The 21,133-nt window shown below is 36.5% G+C and overlaps 1 protein-coding gene across 1 annotated transcript in view; it reads right to left on the bottom strand.

Annotated features, from left to right (window-relative positions):
• LOC126707601 (lysine--tRNA ligase, cytoplasmic-like) overlaps positions 1-4,664 on the bottom strand; it is a 65,964-nt gene extending 61,300 nt beyond the window's left edge. The window contains exon 1 of the mRNA XM_050407329.1: positions 4,575-4,664. Coding sequence (XP_050263286.1) covers positions 4,575-4,652 — 78 coding nt within the window. The 5' untranslated portion in view covers positions 4,653-4,664. The remainder of the gene's footprint in view (positions 1-4,574) is intronic.
• Positions 4,665-21,133: the final 16,469 nt, after the last annotated feature.

A 21,133-nucleotide genomic window follows, 5' to 3' on the forward strand; every position in this document is an offset into this window, starting at 1 on the left:
ACCTTAATGTTTTGTGAATCAGTTAACAACATTGTTAGGCGATCAATACCCAATCCCCAACCGCCTGTTGGAGGCAACCCATCCTCAAGAGCCGCACAGAAGGTTTCATCCAAAGCCATTGCTTCATCATCACCAGACTGCCGATCCTGCATGCAGACCACATATCATTCAGAAGAGTTCCAGAGGAATTTATTTAAGGATAAATCCACTGCACACTTAAAAACTGATGCGTGAACCTTGAGCTGCTCAGCAAATCGCTGGCGTTGTACCACAGGGTCATTCAATTCAGTGTATGCATTGCAGAGCTGAGCGGTTACAGAAAAATTAAGTCAGAATCATGAATTAAAAAGCTGAAAATTGAATGATACATAGAAAGAAAAAGAAAACAAGATATCCTGAAAAAGCATACTTCATGCTTGTTAATAAATAACTCAAAACGCTCAGTAAGGCCTTTCTTCGCTCTATGCCACTTTGCCAAAGGACTCATTAACTCAGGGTGGTTAATGATGAAAGCAGGATCTGTACAAGTCTCTTCCAAGAAGTGTCCTACAAGCTGCAGTAACAGAAAAAAAAAAAATATAACCAATTCTCATAAATTGTCTGAGCATGCAAGCAAGAATAGTCTACCTTAAGGAACAAAATCAGATCAAGTCAGAAAACTTTGACACACTTTTTCTAATGCAGAATTACTTAAATAATTGTAAAATATTGGGGCCCCCATCATATTGTTCTTTTAATGGCATTTCACTGTTCCCAACCTCCAATTACCTCTCCCACAGATAAATGCTACGATTTCTACTTTATCCAACTGCTACAGCTTATCAGTTTAAGCAATCTTATTGAACCATTACTCCAAATAGCAGAAAACCATCTAAGGAAAAACCAGTATTCCAGCAAGAGCTATCCGTTCAACTCTCATTCACCTCCTTAAGCATAAAGCTCAGAACCTTCGTAACAGATATTGTATCTACTTAGTACATAACACAGGATCACAATGCCAGTAACTACCTAATTTATGTTCAATAAAGTAATAAAAAAATTTAAAAAGGACTAAGCAGAGAACTGACTTTGTCCAACAAACGCGCTGTAGTTTCAGGAGGGGCACATTTGATCTCATACTTCGCGCATACGTCTTTCAAATATTTGTTGGCCTCATCACTGGAAAAGTCCTTGGGAATATTGAGGTTCACCATCTTCTCTAATTCTTCTATCATGTCAATCCTTCTGCCAGAGTTAAAAGGACCAATTTCATATATTTTCATATTCATGTTAATGTTATACAATTTGTGAGAGATACTATATAGATGACAAACCTGAAAGGTGGAGTGAAGTCAATCTCAATTGGATCCTCATCCAGCCCATTTGCATGATATTTAATTTTATATCCGCCTGTAAGCTCCTTTACCATCCCTGTTACACATTACAGTGTCAGGAAAAATCCAAGTATTTTGGAGGATAAAAATAACTTCACTACCCAAGTGGAATGAAGCAGTTATTTGCAACATGATCCAAATGACCCTTACCACTCAACATTGTCTCAGTGAGTTCCATCAAGTCATTGTAGTCAGCAAAAGCCATATAGAACTCACAGGTGGTGAACTCAGGATTATGCGTCAAATCGATGCCCTCATTTCTGAACTGCTTTCCAATCTCATAAACACGGTCAAGTCCACCAACAACAAGCTTCTTAAGATTGAGCTCAGGCGAAATGCGCATGAATAGCTTCATGTTCAGGTCATTGTGATAGGTCACAAATGGACGGGCAGCTGCTCCACCAGCAATCATATTCATCATTGGTGTTTCAACCTGACAGTGAAAAGAACATTGAAGGTAATTAAAAGAAAGTAAAGTGAAGTGCCATATGTAGAAACCACCTGAATGAATTGAATAAATAAAAAAATCAAGACAAACAACTAACCTCCAAGAAATCACGACTCTCAAGAAAGTGCCGAATATATGAAATGATCTGAGATCTTGTCTTAAAAATTTGTCGAACCTCCGTATTCAGCATCAAATCTAAATGGCGTTGTCGATATCGAGTTTCCTAGCATTGAAGACAATAAAATAAAACCCCAGAAAAGGAAAAGAAGAGGAGAAGTGAAAACACAGTCCAAACTGAAAGAAAATAAAATAAATGGACCCATCTCACTTTTATCTACATCAGAAAAAAATAATCCAATTCATCAGTACCAGATCATATGTACATAAGAATTTTATTTTGGGTGTGCTAAAGAATATAGTTTAAAACAGTGCAACAGGAATTTGGTTGAATTTTAGGATATTAATCAATACCTGGTCTTTCAAAATATATGTTTCAGGATTCCTGGGACATCCTGGGACCCAAGCCTCCTCTTTCTGCAACAATAAGAAAGTAAGGAAGTCAGGATGAGACTGTAACCAGCATTAAATCATTCAGGGAGAAACCATGTTCACCTTCAAATTGGCAATTTCAGACACAGAACCAGCCTTAGGCTTTTGCCTTGGCATCATATGGAGACAATGGGATAAGACTATAAACGATCTTGGAAAAATACTTAGCTCCCCCCTTCTAGTTTTCCCTGAATTGAAAGAAAATGTGTTAAATTACCTTGTAAGAGAAAGGTTGGGAGTGTGTTTGTGAGTTCAAGACCCGCTAAATCTGTATGTAATTATGAGTAAAAAAAAATGTACATCTATATCACAAGACTGGACCCATTTCTAGAAGATTTCAACAATCATGCGGCATACTGATAAAAAATATAAATTAAAATAAAAATAAAAAAAATAAACCAATTATGCAGCATAGAAAACTAAAACAATTCACCATAGGGAAAAAGACCAAAATGAAGCACCTATTTAAAGGAATTTTCAAGCGGTCTCTATTAAATTTGTATTATGAAGTTCTACCTACACTCTCCATAATTTTTTCCTTATGCCATAAAATTTTCAATTCATTATCAAACATCAAATGAGAGAGAGAGAGAGAGACCAAATTAAGTAATTAAACTGATGGTGATTTCTTCTGTAAACTCAATAGTGTCAACATAGTAAGGAGCAGCTATAAATATATATATATATATATATATATATATAAAAGTCAAAAGGTGTTAGTAACTACCCAATTGTAGTAACATCACAAACCTGGAAACCCCTTGACACCAACAATATCACCACGCTTCACAGTTGAATGGAACCTAGAAAATTCTTCCTCATTCAAATCTGACTTGCTGCATCATGGAAATGAAGAATCTCTTTATCATTAAATTTGGTATATGTGCAGCAAAACTTAAAGGTGGTGCAATTTAGGGGGGACACCCAGCCAGGGGGTGGGGTGGGGTGATTGTCCATGAAACTAATTCATATCAGAACCAAAATTTCCCAAATAGTACCAAGTGGAAAGTCTCATTCATACATATTCATCATCTTGTTTATATAGGTCCTTTATAATTTTTTTTTTTTTTAAGCGCAGTTGAGAAAGCTAGGTAGTGGTACAGAAAGATGCAATAAAGTAAAATAACCTACATCATTCTTTTTGCCAATCTACCTAAGCCTTCTACATACAACTAATCAGGCCTCAAAAACACGAAATTAGCAATAATTTCAATAAAAAAAATAAAAATTAAAAAACAAAGTTTCTCTTACAAGGAACTTGGGCAAAATATTGACATTCAACTAATTGATGAATTACTGCCCCAAAATATTAACTTTTTAAGATAAGATATTTGACATGAAATGCTATGTAACAAGAAAATCCAAATTCCCAAACTAATCATCTATTTCACTATAGAAGATCACAGAGAGAGCAATTTGTGTCCATTCAAAGAAAGAGTCCAAAAGCAAAAACAAAGGCTCTTCTACTAATATGGAAAGATGCCAATGTGCTGCATCTCAAATTGCACCTCCTCTTACAGGGGTAAAGTGGAGGTAGAAGTCATAGGTTCAAGGCCCACATGGTTGCATGAATAACTTACAAATAAAAATTTTAATTTAAAAAAATAAAAATAAAACTAATAGAAAGATAATTTGTCAAAGACATTGCATACCTAAAGAAATAACAATACTAAAATCATAAGGAAAAATCAAATATGAATAAGGGAAAAGAAAAGATACAGTGATAAGATACCTAGCATCAGCCATAACTTGGACTTTTGCACCACCACCATGTAAATCATAAAAGAATAGCTTTGAAGAAGATGAACGTTTGCTCATGATACGCCCTTTGCATTGGAAAGAAAATTTAAAAAAAAAAAAATCACCAAAAGAGACATGATAAATATTAACCGAATAAATAAAAGCCCTGATTTCAATACCAGCCAAATTTACAGTAACATCCTCAAGATGCTCCCCATTGCCTATGTTTTTATACTGCTCTACATATTCAGGGGTAGACATTGTAACATCGAATTTGTGAGGATATGGCTCTTCACCAGCTGCCCTCAGAGCCGCAAGATATTTCAGTCTATTTTCGAAGTATTGCTGGAGGAAAAACAAACGAGGAAGATTAAAAGCAGGAGATTGCGATTATAATCAAGAGCTTTGTGGAAAAGATCCAAGAAAAGAATGCTAACTATTGCAGGACAAGAATGGACTTATACCGTTGGATCCATATCTTCATCGTCTGCTGCTGCAGATTTCTTGCTGCGGGAATCTGCCATAGAAGCAGCCTGGAACATAAACACAAGTTTATTCTGAATAAGACTTCAATATGCGGCACACCCACATGCTTTTTATACGCAAAAAAGCTTCTGCCGCCTTAGACTTCTTTTCCTAGCATAATATGAATTCCTAACGCGACTTGAATTAGGATTCTTACGAGTATTAATTATTAAACACAACTCCTACTTACATTTGGAGTAGGATTCTAGGACTTGTCAACCATGTAACACGTTCACCTATTTCTAATCGAAATAGAATTCCATCAATGCTTGCATGGCAAGCATTTTAAGTCAAACATCTTCTCAAAAAAAAAATGCCGCTATAGGGCCCGAAAACGTCACTATAGGGCTTAAAAACGCCACTATAGGGCCCCTTGAACCTATTATGGGGACTATAAAAAAAATTTTGCAGGAAAACGCCGCTATAGGGCCCAAAAACGTCACTATAGGGCTTAAAAACTCCACTATAGGGCCCCTTGAACCTGTTATGGGGACTAACAAAAAAATTTGCAGAAAAACGCCGCTATAGGGCCCGAAAACGTCACTATGGGCCCCTTAACCTGGTATGGGGGCTTAAAAACGCCGCTCTAGGGCCCGAAAACGTCACTATAGGGCTTAAAAACGCCACTATAGGACTCCTTGAATATGGGGCGACAGTGGATTAAAAAAACATGGTACTCGAGCTCACCAAGCTCGAGTACCTAAAAAAGTGGTATATTGCTATATTGTTCGGAAACAGTGTTTCTTGGCAAATTATTTTCAAAATTGATGGTAATGGGCCATTTTTGCCCACATCCTCTACTGATCTTTTTCCCAACTTAAGCATGTTGGATGAAAGCTTTAATTCATGCGGCCCACTCTCCATCCTACTGAGCCTAGTACACTTTGCTATTTGCTTATTGGGCTGTGTAGCACACAAGCCCACCTCCTCATTGACTTCCTTCAGCCCAATATTTTCCACTCCCTTCCAATTTAACTCAGCATCTACAGAAAACACTAAGCCTGGCACGTGCTTATCCGTACAAGACATCACCTGCGAATCCTTCCTCTCATCTTTTGAATTTAAACCCACGTGCTCTTCCTCCTGTCTCGGTATTATCTCCTTTGCAACGTCCGTCCTATCAATTGGAGTTACTTCCATATACGTTACGTCTGTTCCCGTAGAATCCGGCAAATAATCCCCATTATCACGAGCGTTTCCTGTGATTACGCTCTTTCCTTTCTCACCTATCGCCGTTGCACTAGGGTTAGCATGATTAACTTCTACAGTCGCCGCCGCACCTAACCCCTCTGGCTGTACATCACCTCTCTCCGGCACTGTGTCGCCCTCACTAGTCTTGGTTCGTTCCACCCTTTGTCTTCCCCCACTAGCTTTCAACCATTCACCATACTGGAGTTGCACATCCTTTCCAGACTTCATTAGTGCAAAATAGGTGGCACAGTGCTTGATATCATGGCCTAATAATCCACAGTAATGGCAGAACAATGGCAATCTCTCATACTTGAAAGTGGTCCACGTCCTTTGGCCATCGGAGCCAGCTAGAAAACCCCCTCGACGAATCGGTTTGGCTATTGGGATGGCCACTTTAACTCTCATAAATAAATTATGCCCATCCTTGTTACGTCTCTTCTCCACCACTTCAACCACCCCCATACGCCTACCTATCTTTGTCGCAATAGTGGGACTAACCATGTCGAATGGAGCATCCCAAATCTGCACCCATAAGGAAACCGACTCAAACGGACATTCTTCACCGTCATGCCCAGTTGCCACTTACGTAGCAATAGAACCTGGTTGTCAAAAGTCCATGGGCCACCCCTCAACACCCTCTCCAACTCAAACTCTGTCTTGAATTTGAACTGAAACAAATTTGACCCTACTTCAACAATATGCAGCCCCTCATCCATTCCCCAAGCTCTCTGTATAGTATCTTGGGCCGCCTTCTAATTAAAAGGCTTGCAAGTAAGAAACTTTCCAATCAAACTCAAAACACAGCTCTCAATTTCTTCCTTACGCCCCTCATCAGGAAGGGCAATGATTTCTTCTTCCTCCGACGTCAGCTTCATCTTCTCCAAACTATCTATTACGTCTTCAGCCATGATGAACAAAAACCAAAGAGAAAAAATAAAAATAAAATGGAGGCAGGCCCTTAGTACATCCAAGGGAGGGAATAATCTCGTATAGAACGAGAGAGAGAACTCCTAGGACAGGAGTTTCTTTGGTTAATATAATAGGTTAAACAATCTAATCTTAGGAGTCTAAACATAACAAATACTTTGGATCTAGATTTAGGATGTGTTTGACAATGAAATAGAGTCAAGGAAGTGAGTAGTGGAAGAGAGAGAAAATTCGATGGTAGAGGAGAGAAAAAAAATATTTAAAAAATAAAATATAAAACTATAGTAACTGTATATATTTACCATAGCAATTGTGTATATGAATAGTGTTATAGACAAACTGATGTGGGTAGTTTTTGAACAAAAATGTGCAAAATTGACAACGTTTTCTATTTTGCACTGACTAGTGCAAGTGCTCTTACTTTCTCACTATCCTATTTAAATATTATTTTATCTTCTTAGATATATTTTGTTAACCCATCATCACCAATTTTAGATTTTATCTCAAATCACCACTACCACTACCGGAGATTCAAACACCCACTTCAAAATCAAAACAACACAATTAGTTTCAACCAAATCAAAACCAAATTAAAATCAACCCAACTGGAAATCCATAAACACCCACATCAAAATCAACCCAACCAGAGATCCATAAACACCCACTTCAAAATCAAAACCAAATCAAAATCAAATTAAGAGAGAACCAATGTGAGGCCACCACCATGTCCCAACTCTAAGCTCCGAGATCCAATACCTCCATCAAAACCCAATGCCTAACCACTATTGTCGCTCACCAAAAACCTGCTGATCTATGATTCTATAGGTAGAGAGAGAAAAGGGAAAGCCACAAAGCTAGAGAGAGAGAAAGAGAGAGAGATAATTGGGAGAAAATGAATAAAAAATAATTTTCTTTTGAGTAGCGATGAGCAGTGTCTCAATATGTTTAGTGATGGCATTGTTCATTGTTAACAATTTTTGACAAATTATCAAGTCTAATGCGTGAGGTTTCAAGTTGGGTTTAGTTATATTTTTTACTAAAGGTTGTTTTGGAGAGGCTGTTGTGAGTACTCTAAACTTGAAAGTCATTACATTGTATGTTATTTATAATTTAATCAAATAAATAAGATCCTAGAACCTCAAATTTAGATCCTAGCTAGTGTTAGACATATTGTGGCCCAAGTAGTCCAAACTAATTGTAGGTATATGCACTTGTAGAAAAGACAAATTCTCATATGCCCCTGCTGCAACCACAAATGAATTAAAACTCTTGTTCATTCTAATACCAGCTTTGACATGTAATTCAAGCTTTTTTTTTCACATGTGGTTCTATTATTCTATTGCATTTGTAAAATTTGGTCTTACTAGGACTGAATCCATGATTATGGTCAAGTACCATGGATCTAAGTATCCACTTTCCATTTGGGCATAGAGACAACCTAAGTTGAGCTTTGCAATCTGTTTTTGTTTGAGGTTTCAATTGAACTAGATTGGTAGATCTAGTCCTTTTAATTCCAGGGCAATTTAATCTAATCCTTGGCTTTCCAGCATAACTACAAGCAATGGTCACATACCTCACCACCCCATCATTCCCCTTTTTAGAAGTTCTTTTAGCCACCGCAAAACCTTTTTCTTTAGCATATCTTCTATAATATATCACAGCATCATCAATGGAGTCAAACATCATTCCCAACTTAGGGTCTTCTGCTTTGTTTTCCACACCTTTTGTTTCTACCATTTCATTCAACTCCACTATTTCATTCTCAATATTATCTTCATTCGACTCCACCTCCACCATATCATTCTTGATATCTTCATTTGAATCCCCCTCCACCATATCATTCTCAATATGATCTTCATTTAATTTCACATGTGAGAAAACATTTGATATTTCATCTGCCATGCCTATACAATATAATTCATAACACATTATCAAAATATAAAGTCACTTAATCATAAGAAAATTAATAATTCTAAATATTATAATTTATCCTTTCAAAAATTTTGTGCTTCATATAAATGTGTTATTCACATTTATTTTTGCAAAGCAAGTGATGAATTACTTTTATTGTCTATAGCCTCTGGCCATTATTTCAAAAGAAAAAAAAAATCTCATTTCCAAATGCAATAGAAAAATGGAAAACCCAGTTATTACAGGCAACAAATTCACAACTTCAAAATTGCATTTTTTTGTTGATATTTCAATTTAGATTTCATTGAAACAGAATAGAGTACAAGGAGAGTATATAAAGCAGTGGAGGACCCTTAGACAAGGAACCTCCCAGCAACAATTTAGTTGAGAACAGAACAAACAATTGACAAAGTAAACTAATATCACAACAGTACATAGTGAACTAATAGAAATGCACAATAATTTTTATTGAATGAGAGCAATAATACAGGGGAAAACAAAGAATCAAAGAGTAACAAAGAAATCTAGAGAAAATACTAGGAAAAGCGGAATGAAAAATCACCTCCTTGGATGGTAGATGGTGATCAACTCTGAGATTTGGAAGAGAACTTTTTTTTTTCCACAATAGATGGAGCTGATACGAGCGATGGTTTTTGCAGATTTGGGGAGCAGTGGGTTTTGGTTTTTCGATGAAGAGGTTATGTTTTTCACGGTTGGGTTTTTATTTTCTGGTGTAGGATGGTGTTTTCCGGAGTGAGTTTTTCATTTTTGCACCATAGTTCCAATACTCCAGCAGCTGCAATCTGTTTTGGCGCTCAAGCTTTTTCACATATGGGTTTTGGGAGGGAGGGAGAAGAAGGCTAAAGGAGTAATGTTTACTGTGGAATTTGTTTTGGCGCTCAAGCTTTAAGTGCTTGGGTAATTCTGATGCTGTGGTATGTTGGTGGGCCCAAGGAGATGAGGTGGCTTGCCACATGTGAAAGTTGTGCAAAAAGTTGTGGAAGAGGGTGTGGCATCAGAATTACCCTTCTTCTTGGCTGCTAGCTACTATTCTTGGTTGACATTTCCTAACTAGAGCAGGCTTTTATTTTGTTAGCTGCCAAAGTTGAAGGGGGTAAAGCACTGTGTTAAGGATCTGGATCAACTTTGTTAGGTTTTAGATGTTGGTAAAATTTCTGTCTCAAATTCAAATTGTTGTAAGGAGGTTGTAATTTAATAAATTCTAGGTATGAATAGAATTGTATTAGGTTTGAGTTGGGAGTAGAAGCTATTCAAAAGATAATGAATTAATCAGTTTTTATTCATATATTTTACGCTATAAAAAATTTACGAATGAAACTTGTTTTATTGGAAAGTATTTTGAGACTTCAAAATGGATACAAATTAAACCAAATTTGGATTTTAATTGAGTGAAATATGATAATTTGAAGTTTCCACAACTTTGTTGTCCTCAAGAATTTTCTCAAGCCTCGCTAGACACTCGCTTGAGCGAAATTTCAGCAAATAGTAAACTAATTTAATCTAGTGATCAATATATAAAATCAATCATCGTTACACATGTACAATTTGAATGGAGAGAGTTGTAAAAATCACATGGAAAAAGTCAGACGTTCACATCTTAGGGAAGGAGATGCTAGTGCAATGCACCATTACTTTTTGAAAATGCAAGCTGACAATTCTAAATTCTTCTACGCAATGGATTTTGATGATGATGGTCGGTTGAAAAATGTATTTTGGGCTAATGCAAGGAGTAGGGCAGCATTCAAAGAGTTTGGTGACGTAGTTACATTTGACACTACATATATGGTTAACAAATATGAAATGCCATTTGCTCCATTTGTTGGGGTGAACCATCATGGGCAATCAACATTGCTAGGATGTGGATTGATCTTAAGAGAAGATACAAATTTATTTATATGGCTATTTAAATCTTGGCTTGCATGCATGTCTGAATGTCCTCCCAATGCAATTATTACGGATCAAGACAAAGCCATGAAAAAAGCGATAGAGATTGTTTTCCCTAATGCACGACATCGATGGTGCTTGTGGCATATCATGAATAAGTTGCCTGACAAATTTAAAGGGTTCAAAGACTATGAATCAATAAAATTCTGTATGAAAAATGTTGTTCATGATTCATTGACAAAAGAAGAATTTGAAGAAAGTTGGGGCAGATTCATTAAGAAATATCAACTTGAAAGCAATGAATGGTTACTTGGGTTGTATGATGAGCGGCATCGTTGGGTGCCTGCCTTTGTGAAAGATATGTTTTGGGCAGGAATGTCAACAACGCAGCGAAGTGAAAGCATGAATGCTTTCTTTGATAAATACATTAATAAGAAAACTACTTTAAAACAATTTGTTGAACAATATGAGAATGCTTTGGCAGCAAAGGTGCATAATGAAACTGTTGAAGATTTTAATTCTTTCAATTCACGCATTTCCTGTATAACTATTTATGATATGGAGAAACAATTTAAGAGTGCTTACACTTTGAAAAAATTTACAGATTTCCAAAATGAGATAGTTGGAAGTATTTGTTGCAGTTTGTCTTCATGCAGGGAACATGACAACTTTTTAGAGTATGAAGTACGTGAAGATATATCACGTGGAGAAGGTCAGCGGAGCGTAATTTTTCATGTGTATTTTAATGAGGGTAACAGTGAAGTTAACTGCAAATGCAGGCTGTTTGAGTTCAAGGGGATAGTATGCAGGCATCAAATATTGGTGTTTATTCATAGGAAGATTTATCGAATACCAGACAAGTACATCTTAAACAGATGGAATAAAAATGTCAAAAGGAGGCACACTAAAGTTCGAATAAGTTATGACAATTGGTCTTTGAAACCTGAAGCATGTCGCTATGAAAAGATGTGTAATGCCTTTTACGAGGTTGCTAATTTGGCAGCGGATTCTGAAAATGCATATAAGAATGTGATGACACAAATATGTGAAATGAAAGGGGAGCTCAAGGAAGGGGGAAATGCTTGTGGTAGCAATAAGCCTATTTCTATAGATATTCAGAATGATTCCACCTCATGTGACAATGGTCTTGTAATATCAAAAGTAGCTAGAAAAATCCTTGATCCAGTGGTTGTTTGTCAAAAGGGGCGACCATCATTTAAAAGGAAGATGTCAAAGGTTGAACAAGCTGTGAAGAAAAAAAAGGAAAAGGAAAAGAAAAAGAAAATGAAGAGTATAATTAACGAAGGGAATGTAGTTAACCAAGTTGAGACTTCAATTCTTGAGGAAATTTGTGAGAAGGTTAGGCTATAATTATATTATTTACTTATGTTTTTTTGGATAATTAATCATTGTTATTACTATTGTTAACTTTTGTACTTTGTGCTTTTGTAGGATTCTGCCAAGGTTGGAAATGTGCATAATACAAATTCTACCATGGGATTTGGTATGCTTGATAATGTATCTCAAGTATGCATTTTTTCAGTTAGCTACTTTTAAATTTTTAGTGAAATTTACGTTGCAAATTTGAGTGTATTTATTATAATATATATTATGCTTCATTTTATTTTGTAGGGTCATCACTATCAAAAGGTTGGTATGAATCAAATGAAGAAAGTTGATAACGAATCTCAGGTATTGTTTTTTCCCCTTAACTATTTTAGAGATTTTATAAATTTATAGTAAATTTGAATGGCAAAACCTCTAACCCCACTGAAGTTATACTAACTGCCCAATCTTGGACTTGCAGGTTCAAGGAAGCTTTTGAAACAAAGAAAAACCATGACAGACCCAACAAATGAATTTAGTTTAATCACCAGAATATTGGAGGATGCTGGGATCTTATTATCAAAATAGCAGGAGCTAGGAAAGCTAGACCAAAGAGGACCTCTTTTGGGGCTGAAGCTTTTTCACATATGGGCTTTGGGAGGAAGAAGAAGCAAAGATAGTTACAGTGGTATTTATTAATTGAAAATTTGAAATAATTAAAGTTAGGGATAATTACACATTGCCCACCTGTGGTTTACCCCTAATTCTAAGTGCCTACCTGTGGTTCAAATTTTGACACTTTGCCCACCTGTGATTATCACCGTTTATGTGTCGTGTGCCCACCTCTCCCTCACCATTACTCTAACATAGGAACTAGGTGAAAAGTCACTCCCATCCAAATCAAAACACTCACTTTTCCAAAAACCATTCAGTCACTCTCATCCAACTTGCTCACCAAAAATCACTCAATGTCACTCCCAAAAATCACTCAAAATCACTCACCCACTCACTCCCCCCTCACCGTTACTCTAACATAGGAAATAGGTGAAAAGTCACTCCCATTCAGTCACTCTCATCCGGCTTGCTCACCAAAAATCGCTCAGTGTCACTCCCAAGAATCACTCAAAATCACTCACTCACTCACTCCCATCGTTCATGCAAACCAAACCGAGGAAGACAGCTTCTCCGTTCAGCTGTGGCAGGAAGACTCACTCATGGGTATCGCACTTCACTTCACTTGACTGGGATTTGAAAGCTTGAGGTCATGCATGCAAACCGATTTGTGGAAGATCAAGATTATTGCCTCTGCTCTGTTCAGCCGTTGCAAGTAGATTAGGATTTTGAGTTTTAATCTTTGGAATCTAGGGTTCTAAATTGGGTCTTAAAATGCCGGTGGTGGGTTTTAAAATTGGGTATTCGTTCTTCCAAATTCTTTCTTCCAAATTCGGTTCTTGCTTAACCATGGAACTGGTTAAGCAAAAACCCTTTTTTTTTTTTTTACAGAGTCGGAGAAATTTCCAGTTGAAACCCAAATTTTTTTTTTACAGTTGCTCCTCATTTTTTTTATGTTGTAGGCTTTGATGACTGTTCTGTTTAGTATTACCCACCTCTCCCTCACCCGATCATGCTCATGATTGTTCTGTTGTAGGCTTTCTCTCTGCCGTGATTGTATTGTTTAATTGTTTTTGTGGAATGTTACCAAATTGAAATCAGTTTGATCATTGGTTACTGCTTTTGCTAAAATCATCTCTCTGCCGTGATTTGTATTGTTTAATTGTTTTTGTGGAATGTTACCAAATTGAAATCAATTTGATCATTGGTTACTGCTTCTGTCAGTTTGAAATCAATTTGATTTACTGCTTCTGTCACCAAATTGATCATTGGTTCTGATTTTCAGATTAATTAGAATGTTACTGGTTGAGTCTGTTTTGGACAGCATGATATAGTTAATGTCTAATGGACCAGTGAACTAATTATGAATTTGACCAGTGAACTAATGGACCAGTGAACTAAAAACCCTCCATTCCCTTTAAAAGTTTAATAATGCTCATGATTTTATTGAAATAATTATTCAGTCAATTATGATATAAGCTGGATGGTTATATATGCATTTTAAAAATATGTCCAACTGCATTCTAAGTTCTCTTGTTTGCTCAATTCTGTTTTGAAATAAGTTTGTGATAATAATGGACCTTGTTTGCTCAAGACTGGTTCTAGGTCTTGGACCAGTGAACTAATGGTGCTGCTCTTATTACTACTCTTATCCATATAGGTATTGAGTCTTTATTAACAATAGAACTAGATGCCTCATTTTTATATGTATGCTTTAAGGCTTTGATCATCTTCATTTATAAGTTTTATCATCTTCATTTATTCTGTTGTGTTTTATATGCAGATGGCTGACTTGGCATTCAATTTTGAGATTCATCATGGTGGGCAGTTTGTGTGGAACCCAGATTTGGTATATTTAGAAGGTAGTACTTCTTTTGTTGATAATGTTGACCCAGATAGACTTAGTTATTTTGAAATACAAGATATTTGTTGTGATGTGGGGGCACTTAGTACAAGTAGATATCATTATCTTATTCCTGAAGGTAATTTGGAGCAAGGGTTAAGGCTTATAAATGGAGATGATGATGTTGTTTATATGTGTGAGATTCATGCTGCATGGCCTACAAATAAGATAACACTATATGTTAAGGGTGGTGAGGAGCCACTTGCAGTTGAACAACCATTTAGTAATGAGGAAGTAGCAAATGATGATGATGGGCATGAGGTGGGTGAGAGTGATGATGATGTGCATGAGGTGGGTGAGGGAGGTAATGTGGATGCTGAAGGAGGTGGTGGACAAGATATTGATTGGTTAGAGGAAGGGTTTGAGGGGCCAGATTTTGATGATGATGTCTTTGGAAATGTAGATGATGGGTCATCTACACATGCAGCCCCACATAGGCCCTCTGAAGGAGATGATGGGCCATCTACCCATGAGGATGTACATGTGTATGCAGCCCCACATAGGACTACTGCAGCTGACAATGACCCACCTCTTGAAGAGTGTGAATGGATTGACCCACCTTTTGAAGATGACATGGAAAGTCTAGTAGGGTCTGATGATGATCAGCCAGCACCAGCTGCAAAAGAACCTGAGTTTAATGTCCAAACTGACATGAGAAAACCAGAGTTAAGGAAAGGAATGAAGTTTCCAAACTCTAAAGTATTTAGGGAGGCATTGAGGGAATATGCGATAAAGAAGCCAGTAGATATCAAGTTCAAGCTGAATGAGAAGAAGAAGATATCAATTTATTGTATCAATGAATGTGGATGGAAGTGTTATGCATCTCAACTACCTGGAGAGTTGACATTCCAAATAAAAACATTCAATCCAGAGTGCACTTGCCCTAGATCCTTCAAACACAGCCAAGTGACTTCAAGTTATGTTGCAAAGAAGTTTATGCAGGAGTTTGACAAAAACCCCAATTGGAAAGTGGCTGGTGTTCAACATCATGTGAAGCAAGCACTTGAAATTGGCATAAGTTACAGTCAAGTGTATAGGGCAAAAAGGAAAGCTACTGACTTGATTACTGGGGATGAACGGCTGCAATATGGGAAACTTAGGGATTATGCAGAGATGATAACATTGAATGATAAAGGAAGTAGGGTTATTATGCAAACTGAAATGGAAGATGAAAATGCATAGCCCAAATTTAAGAGAATGTATATTAGGTATAATGCACAAAAACTTGGGTTTTTGGGAGGTTGTAGACCAATCATTGGTTTAGATGGGTGCCACTTGAAAGGGAGATTTGGGGGGCAAATACTTTCTGCCATAGCTAGAGATGCAAATGATAATATTTTCCCAGTTGCATTTGCTGTTGTCGAGCAAGAAAACAAAGATCCATGGGTATGGTTTCTGCAGCAGTTTTCAGATGACATTGGGGATCCAGAGCAACTTAATCTGGTCTTCATCAGTAATAGACAAAAGGTATGACCTACAATTGTACTAACATATTTAACCCACATATTTAAAGTTCAATAATACATACTTCAGTTCATTTCAACATGTTTAACTAATATATTTACTTGATCTGTTTTGTATATGAATTAGGGCCTTATACCTACAATTGAGATGTTGTTCCCAACTTGTGAGCATAGATATTGTGTGAAGCATATCTATAATAATTTCAAAGTGGATCATAAGAGCTTGGAGTTGAAGGATGCACTGTGGAGATGTGCTGGAGCCACAACAATCAAGGAGTTTGAGAGAAGAATGCAGGAAATGAAGGATTTTGATGTTAAGGCATGGGAGTATCTTGCTGACATCAACCCTGCACAATGGTCTAAGTCTCACTTTAGTAGTAGAGCTTTATGTGATTGTTTAGCTAATAACTTGAGTGAGTCTTTTAATGCCATGATCTTAGAAGCTAGGGATAAGCCAATTTTAGCAATGTTGGAGTGGATTAGAGTTAGGCTCATGACCAAACAATACAAAAAGATGAGAGGTATAGCAAAATACACTGGAAAAGTTTGTCCTAATATTTAAGACAAATTAGAGAAGTTAAAACATGAATCTATACCTTTCAGTGCTACTCCAGCAGGCAGCTTCATGTATGAGGTTGATAATGGTCGTGAGAGACATGTGGTTGACTTGGCTAAGAAAGCATGCAGCTGTAGGATTTGGGATTTGACAAGACTTCCCTGTAAACATGGGATCTCTGCTATTGTTAAGAACCTGGAGAAAGTGGAGGACTATGTGCATCCTTGTTACTTAAAAGAGACATTTGCTGAAACTTACAAAGAGATAATACAGCCAATGCCTGACCAGTCTGAGTGGGTTAAGACTAACCAACCTGCTCCTATTGCTTCTCATGTGTATAAACCACCTGGCAGACCACCAAAGCAAAGAAAAAGAGATCCTGAAGAGCTAAGGAACCCTTATAGAGTTTCTAGGATGAACAAGACAATCAAGTATGGGAAGTGCAAGAAAGAAGGACATAATGCAAGAGGGTGCAAGGCAGGCATTACTGGTGAAACTCCATGGCAGAGAAGAGATAGACTTGCTAAATCAGCAGCTATAAGTATTTCCATGCTTTGAACTATATTCATTTCCTCAAGTATTTCGTGTGTATGTAACTTGTACTACCCTCTTTGTAGGCACAAGGCAGTAAATCTACAAAAACAAAGCAGACTGCAAGACCTCAAACTGCATCTCAGCCACCAAGTACTAGATCTCAGCCTGCATACAAAGCTTTTGGTCAAACTACATCTCAACCTGCACCAAACAATAGATCTAAGGCTGCAACTCAACCTCCAACTAGATCTAGGGCCAACTGGTTCTCTTCATCCTCACAACTGAGCTTCCATACCCCTAGAGAGACATGGGATTCTTTACCATCTCAGGCACCTCTGTCTTGTTCTATTTTGTTTATTTTTTTTTCCTCTTACTTGCTATTGTTGGATCATCTTGCTAACTGTTGGATTTTGGTTATACAGCCAAGTGCATCTGTGAGCACTAGTCAAGGAAGTGGTGGTGGTGCTGCTAGGGGGTTTAAAGGCAGAAAATTTCAACCAGTTGGTGGAAAGGGCAAGAATACAGCTGGCAAGGGCACCTAAAGTAGTAAATGACAACTTGGAAGATGTTAAAGTTTCAACCACTTTTTTGTTATAGTTCACTCGTTTAATGTATATGTCAAGTGTCAAAAACAATATTGGCAATTTTGGTTGGAAATGTGTATGTCTGAGCACTAGTGGACTAATAGTTGGGTTTTAATTGGAAGATGTGTAAAGTCACAGGATGTGCTAAAAACAATGTTGGCAATTTTGTATGCATGTGACATAAAATATTTTGTTAATGTCTTCACTTTTATTTTGTAAAGTCACAGGATGTTAATGTTTTCACTTTTATTTTGTAAAGTCACAGAATGTGCTCAATGACTCTTCACTTTTATTAATGTTAATGTGCATTGAAACAGGATAAAGTATTTTGATGTGTTGTGCTTGTCTTGTGCTTTTGGTGGACTGTGTTTTTCTTGTCTTGTTCTTTTGGTGGATTTACACAAGTGTATGTATTCACACAACAAATCATGTGTATGTGTAAAACATGTTCCATTTATAGGCAGGTGTGCATTGACACAGGTGTATATATTGAACCAACATGTTCCATTCAAGTTATTATGTTATTAACATTTCCACATAACACTTTGTGCCAATATATATCAATCACAGGATGAAGTAAAAAAAAATTATACTAAAGAATATTTGCACAAAAACAACACTTTCCATTTCAATTACCCAATAACATTTCAACATTTCAACATCCCACCAAGCATCATGGCAGATTAAGGTTCCTCACTCTTACATTATTGTTCACTGAGGCAAAACACAACAACAACATTACAAAAATGAAAAATAACAATGACAAAACTAGTGTCATCTTGTACAATCTCTCACTCTCTCTAACTCTCTTAAGTTTCTCTCTAATTTCTACCTAAAGCTCATGAGTTTCTCTTTCCCTCCGATTACATCTTTCTTCCATTTCCTTGGTTGTAGTTTCTCTCTGATTTGCAAGCTACAATTCATTCTCAAGCATACTTATCCTTTCACGGTCACTCTTACAAGTTTCGTTATCCACCCACTGAAAGAAGCCACATTTGGGACCAACCTGAGTATTACAATTATAACAATTAATTTCACAGTTCACAATTAATCACAACTAATAATTCAATTCAATTAAATTCAAATACAACAATGTAATTGTTACTTACATTAAATTGACTACAACCAACGAATCTTCTTCCATAGTTACCAGCTTTTCGACTTGTTCTTAGGGCACAATTCTCAACGGTACATAAATGACCATCTCCGGCACGGTAGAAACCACTAGTTGTAGAGCCATTGCCAGTTGATGAAGATATAGCAAAAATTTGTTACAAGCTTATAGACCAACAAATCTGTTACAAGTGGCAAGAATCAACTCATCTAAATTTAGTAACAACTACTCATGCTACAACCACATTGTTAAAAAAGTTGATGGGCCATAGACCTTTATTTTAAAGTAATAAGAAAATGCAGATATATTCATAATTGTTTGAATGCTTTTTATCTCTACTATTTTATTTATCAAATTCATAATTGACTGAATAATTATTTCAATAAAATCATGAGCATTGTTCAACTTTTAAAGGGAATGGAGGGTTTTTAGTTCACTGGTCCATTAGTTCACTGGTCAAATTCATAATTAGTTCACTGGTCCATTAGACACTAACTATAACATGCTGTCCAAAACAGACTCAACCAGTAACATTCTAATTAATCTGAAAATCAAAACCAATGATCAATTTGGTGACAAAAGCAGTAAATCAAACTGATTTCAAACTGACAGAAGCAGTAACCAATGATCAAACTGATTTCAATTTGGTAACATTCCACAAAAACAATTAAACAATACAAATCACGGCAGAGAGAAAGCCTACAACAAAACAATCATGAGCATGATCGGGTGAGGGAGAGGTGGGTAATACTAAATAGAACAGTCATCAAAGCCTACAACATAAAAAAATGAGGAGCAACTGTAAAAAAAAAAATTGGGTTTCAACAGGAAATTTCTCCGACTTTGTAAAAAAACAAAATGGGCTTTTGCTTAACCAGTTCCATGGTTAAGCAAGAACCGAATTTGGAAGAAAGAATTTGGAAGAAAGAATACCCAATTTTAAAACCCACCACCGGCATTTTTAAAACCCACTGGCATTTCAAAACCCACCACCGGCATTTTAAAACCCACCACCGGCATTTTAAGACCCAATTTAGAACCCTAGATTTCAAAGATTAAAACGCAAAATCCTAATCTACCTGCAACAGCTGAACAAAACAGAGGCAATAATCTTGATCTTCCTCAAATCGGTTTGCATGCACGACCTCAAGCTTTCAAATCCCAGTCAAGTGAAGCGAAACGCGATACCCATGAGTGAGTCTTCCTGCCACAATTGAACGGAGAAGCTGTCTTCCTCAGTTCGGTTTGCATGAACGATGGGAGTGAGTGAGTGAGTGATTTTGAGTGATTTTTGAGAGTGACACTAAGTGATTTTTGGTGAGCAAGCCGGATGAGAGTGACTGAGTGGTTTTTGGAAAAGTGAGTGTTTTGATCTGGATGGGAGTGACTTTCACCTATTTCCTATGTTAGAGTAATGGTGAGGGAGTGGTGGGCACACGGCACATAAACAGTGATAATCACAGGTGGGCAAAGTGTCAAAATTTGAACCACATGTAGGCACTTAGAATTAGGGGTAAACTATAGGTGGGCAATGTGTAATTATCCCTTAAAGTTAAGTATTGTGGTATGTTGGTGGGCCCAAGGAGATGAGGTGGCTTGCCACATGTGAAAGTTGTGCAAAAAGTTGTGGAAGAGGATGTGGCATCAGAACTACCCTAAGAAGAAAGGGACACTATTATTTATTCACCTGTTCAGAGTCTGCCAAAGCCCTATAACACCCTCCTAGAAATTCACTTGTTCAGTAATAAACTCTTATTTATTCTGCAAGTTGCTAATGTGATAATATTAAAATTATATTACAATTATCTACCAGCTTAGTAGTCAGTTCGTAGTAAATGTCATAATTCAGTAAAGCCTGCGCCGTCGTGCACTGTGCGTAAAGGTAATTTTGCATCCGTTTCCTCATGTACAATTTTTTTTTTTTTTTGACTAAAATATGATTGAAAATTAAATAGAATTTAGATAACAAATAGTTAGCTATAAATAATATTAGTGGTAATAAGTTCGGTTTAAATTCGGTTTAAAACACTATTATTATTTTCATGTGTGTTCTAATAAGTATTACTATTTACTAAAAAAAAAATGTTAATGGTGAGTCCAAATAAGAATTGCTAACATCTTATTTAATGATAAAGAGCTATTATTAGGAATGAACGCGATAGGCTGAAACTCTCAAAAAAAAAAATTTATTATGACGTTGTTATAAAAATATTGTAATCATAGTATTTTTTTTAAAGATTTTCAACTTATGAAATCATCAAACTAAAACACTAATTGATTTTTAGTGAAGGCAAGGATTGAACCCCAAGTCACTTATTCAACTATCAAATATTTTACTAGTTGAATTAATTGAAACCCACAATCATAGTATTTCTTGCCAAAAGTAGGAAAGAAATTTATTTAAAGAAATTTATTTAATTTTAAGAAGAAGAATACTACTAGCACTGACGCTAGCTGCTGCAGCGCCATAGT

The sequence above is a fragment of the Quercus robur genome, chromosome 11 (assembly GCF_932294415.1).
Source record: "Quercus robur chromosome 11, dhQueRobu3.1, whole genome shotgun sequence".
Classification (NCBI taxonomy): domain Eukaryota; kingdom Viridiplantae; phylum Streptophyta; class Magnoliopsida; order Fagales; family Fagaceae; genus Quercus; species Quercus robur.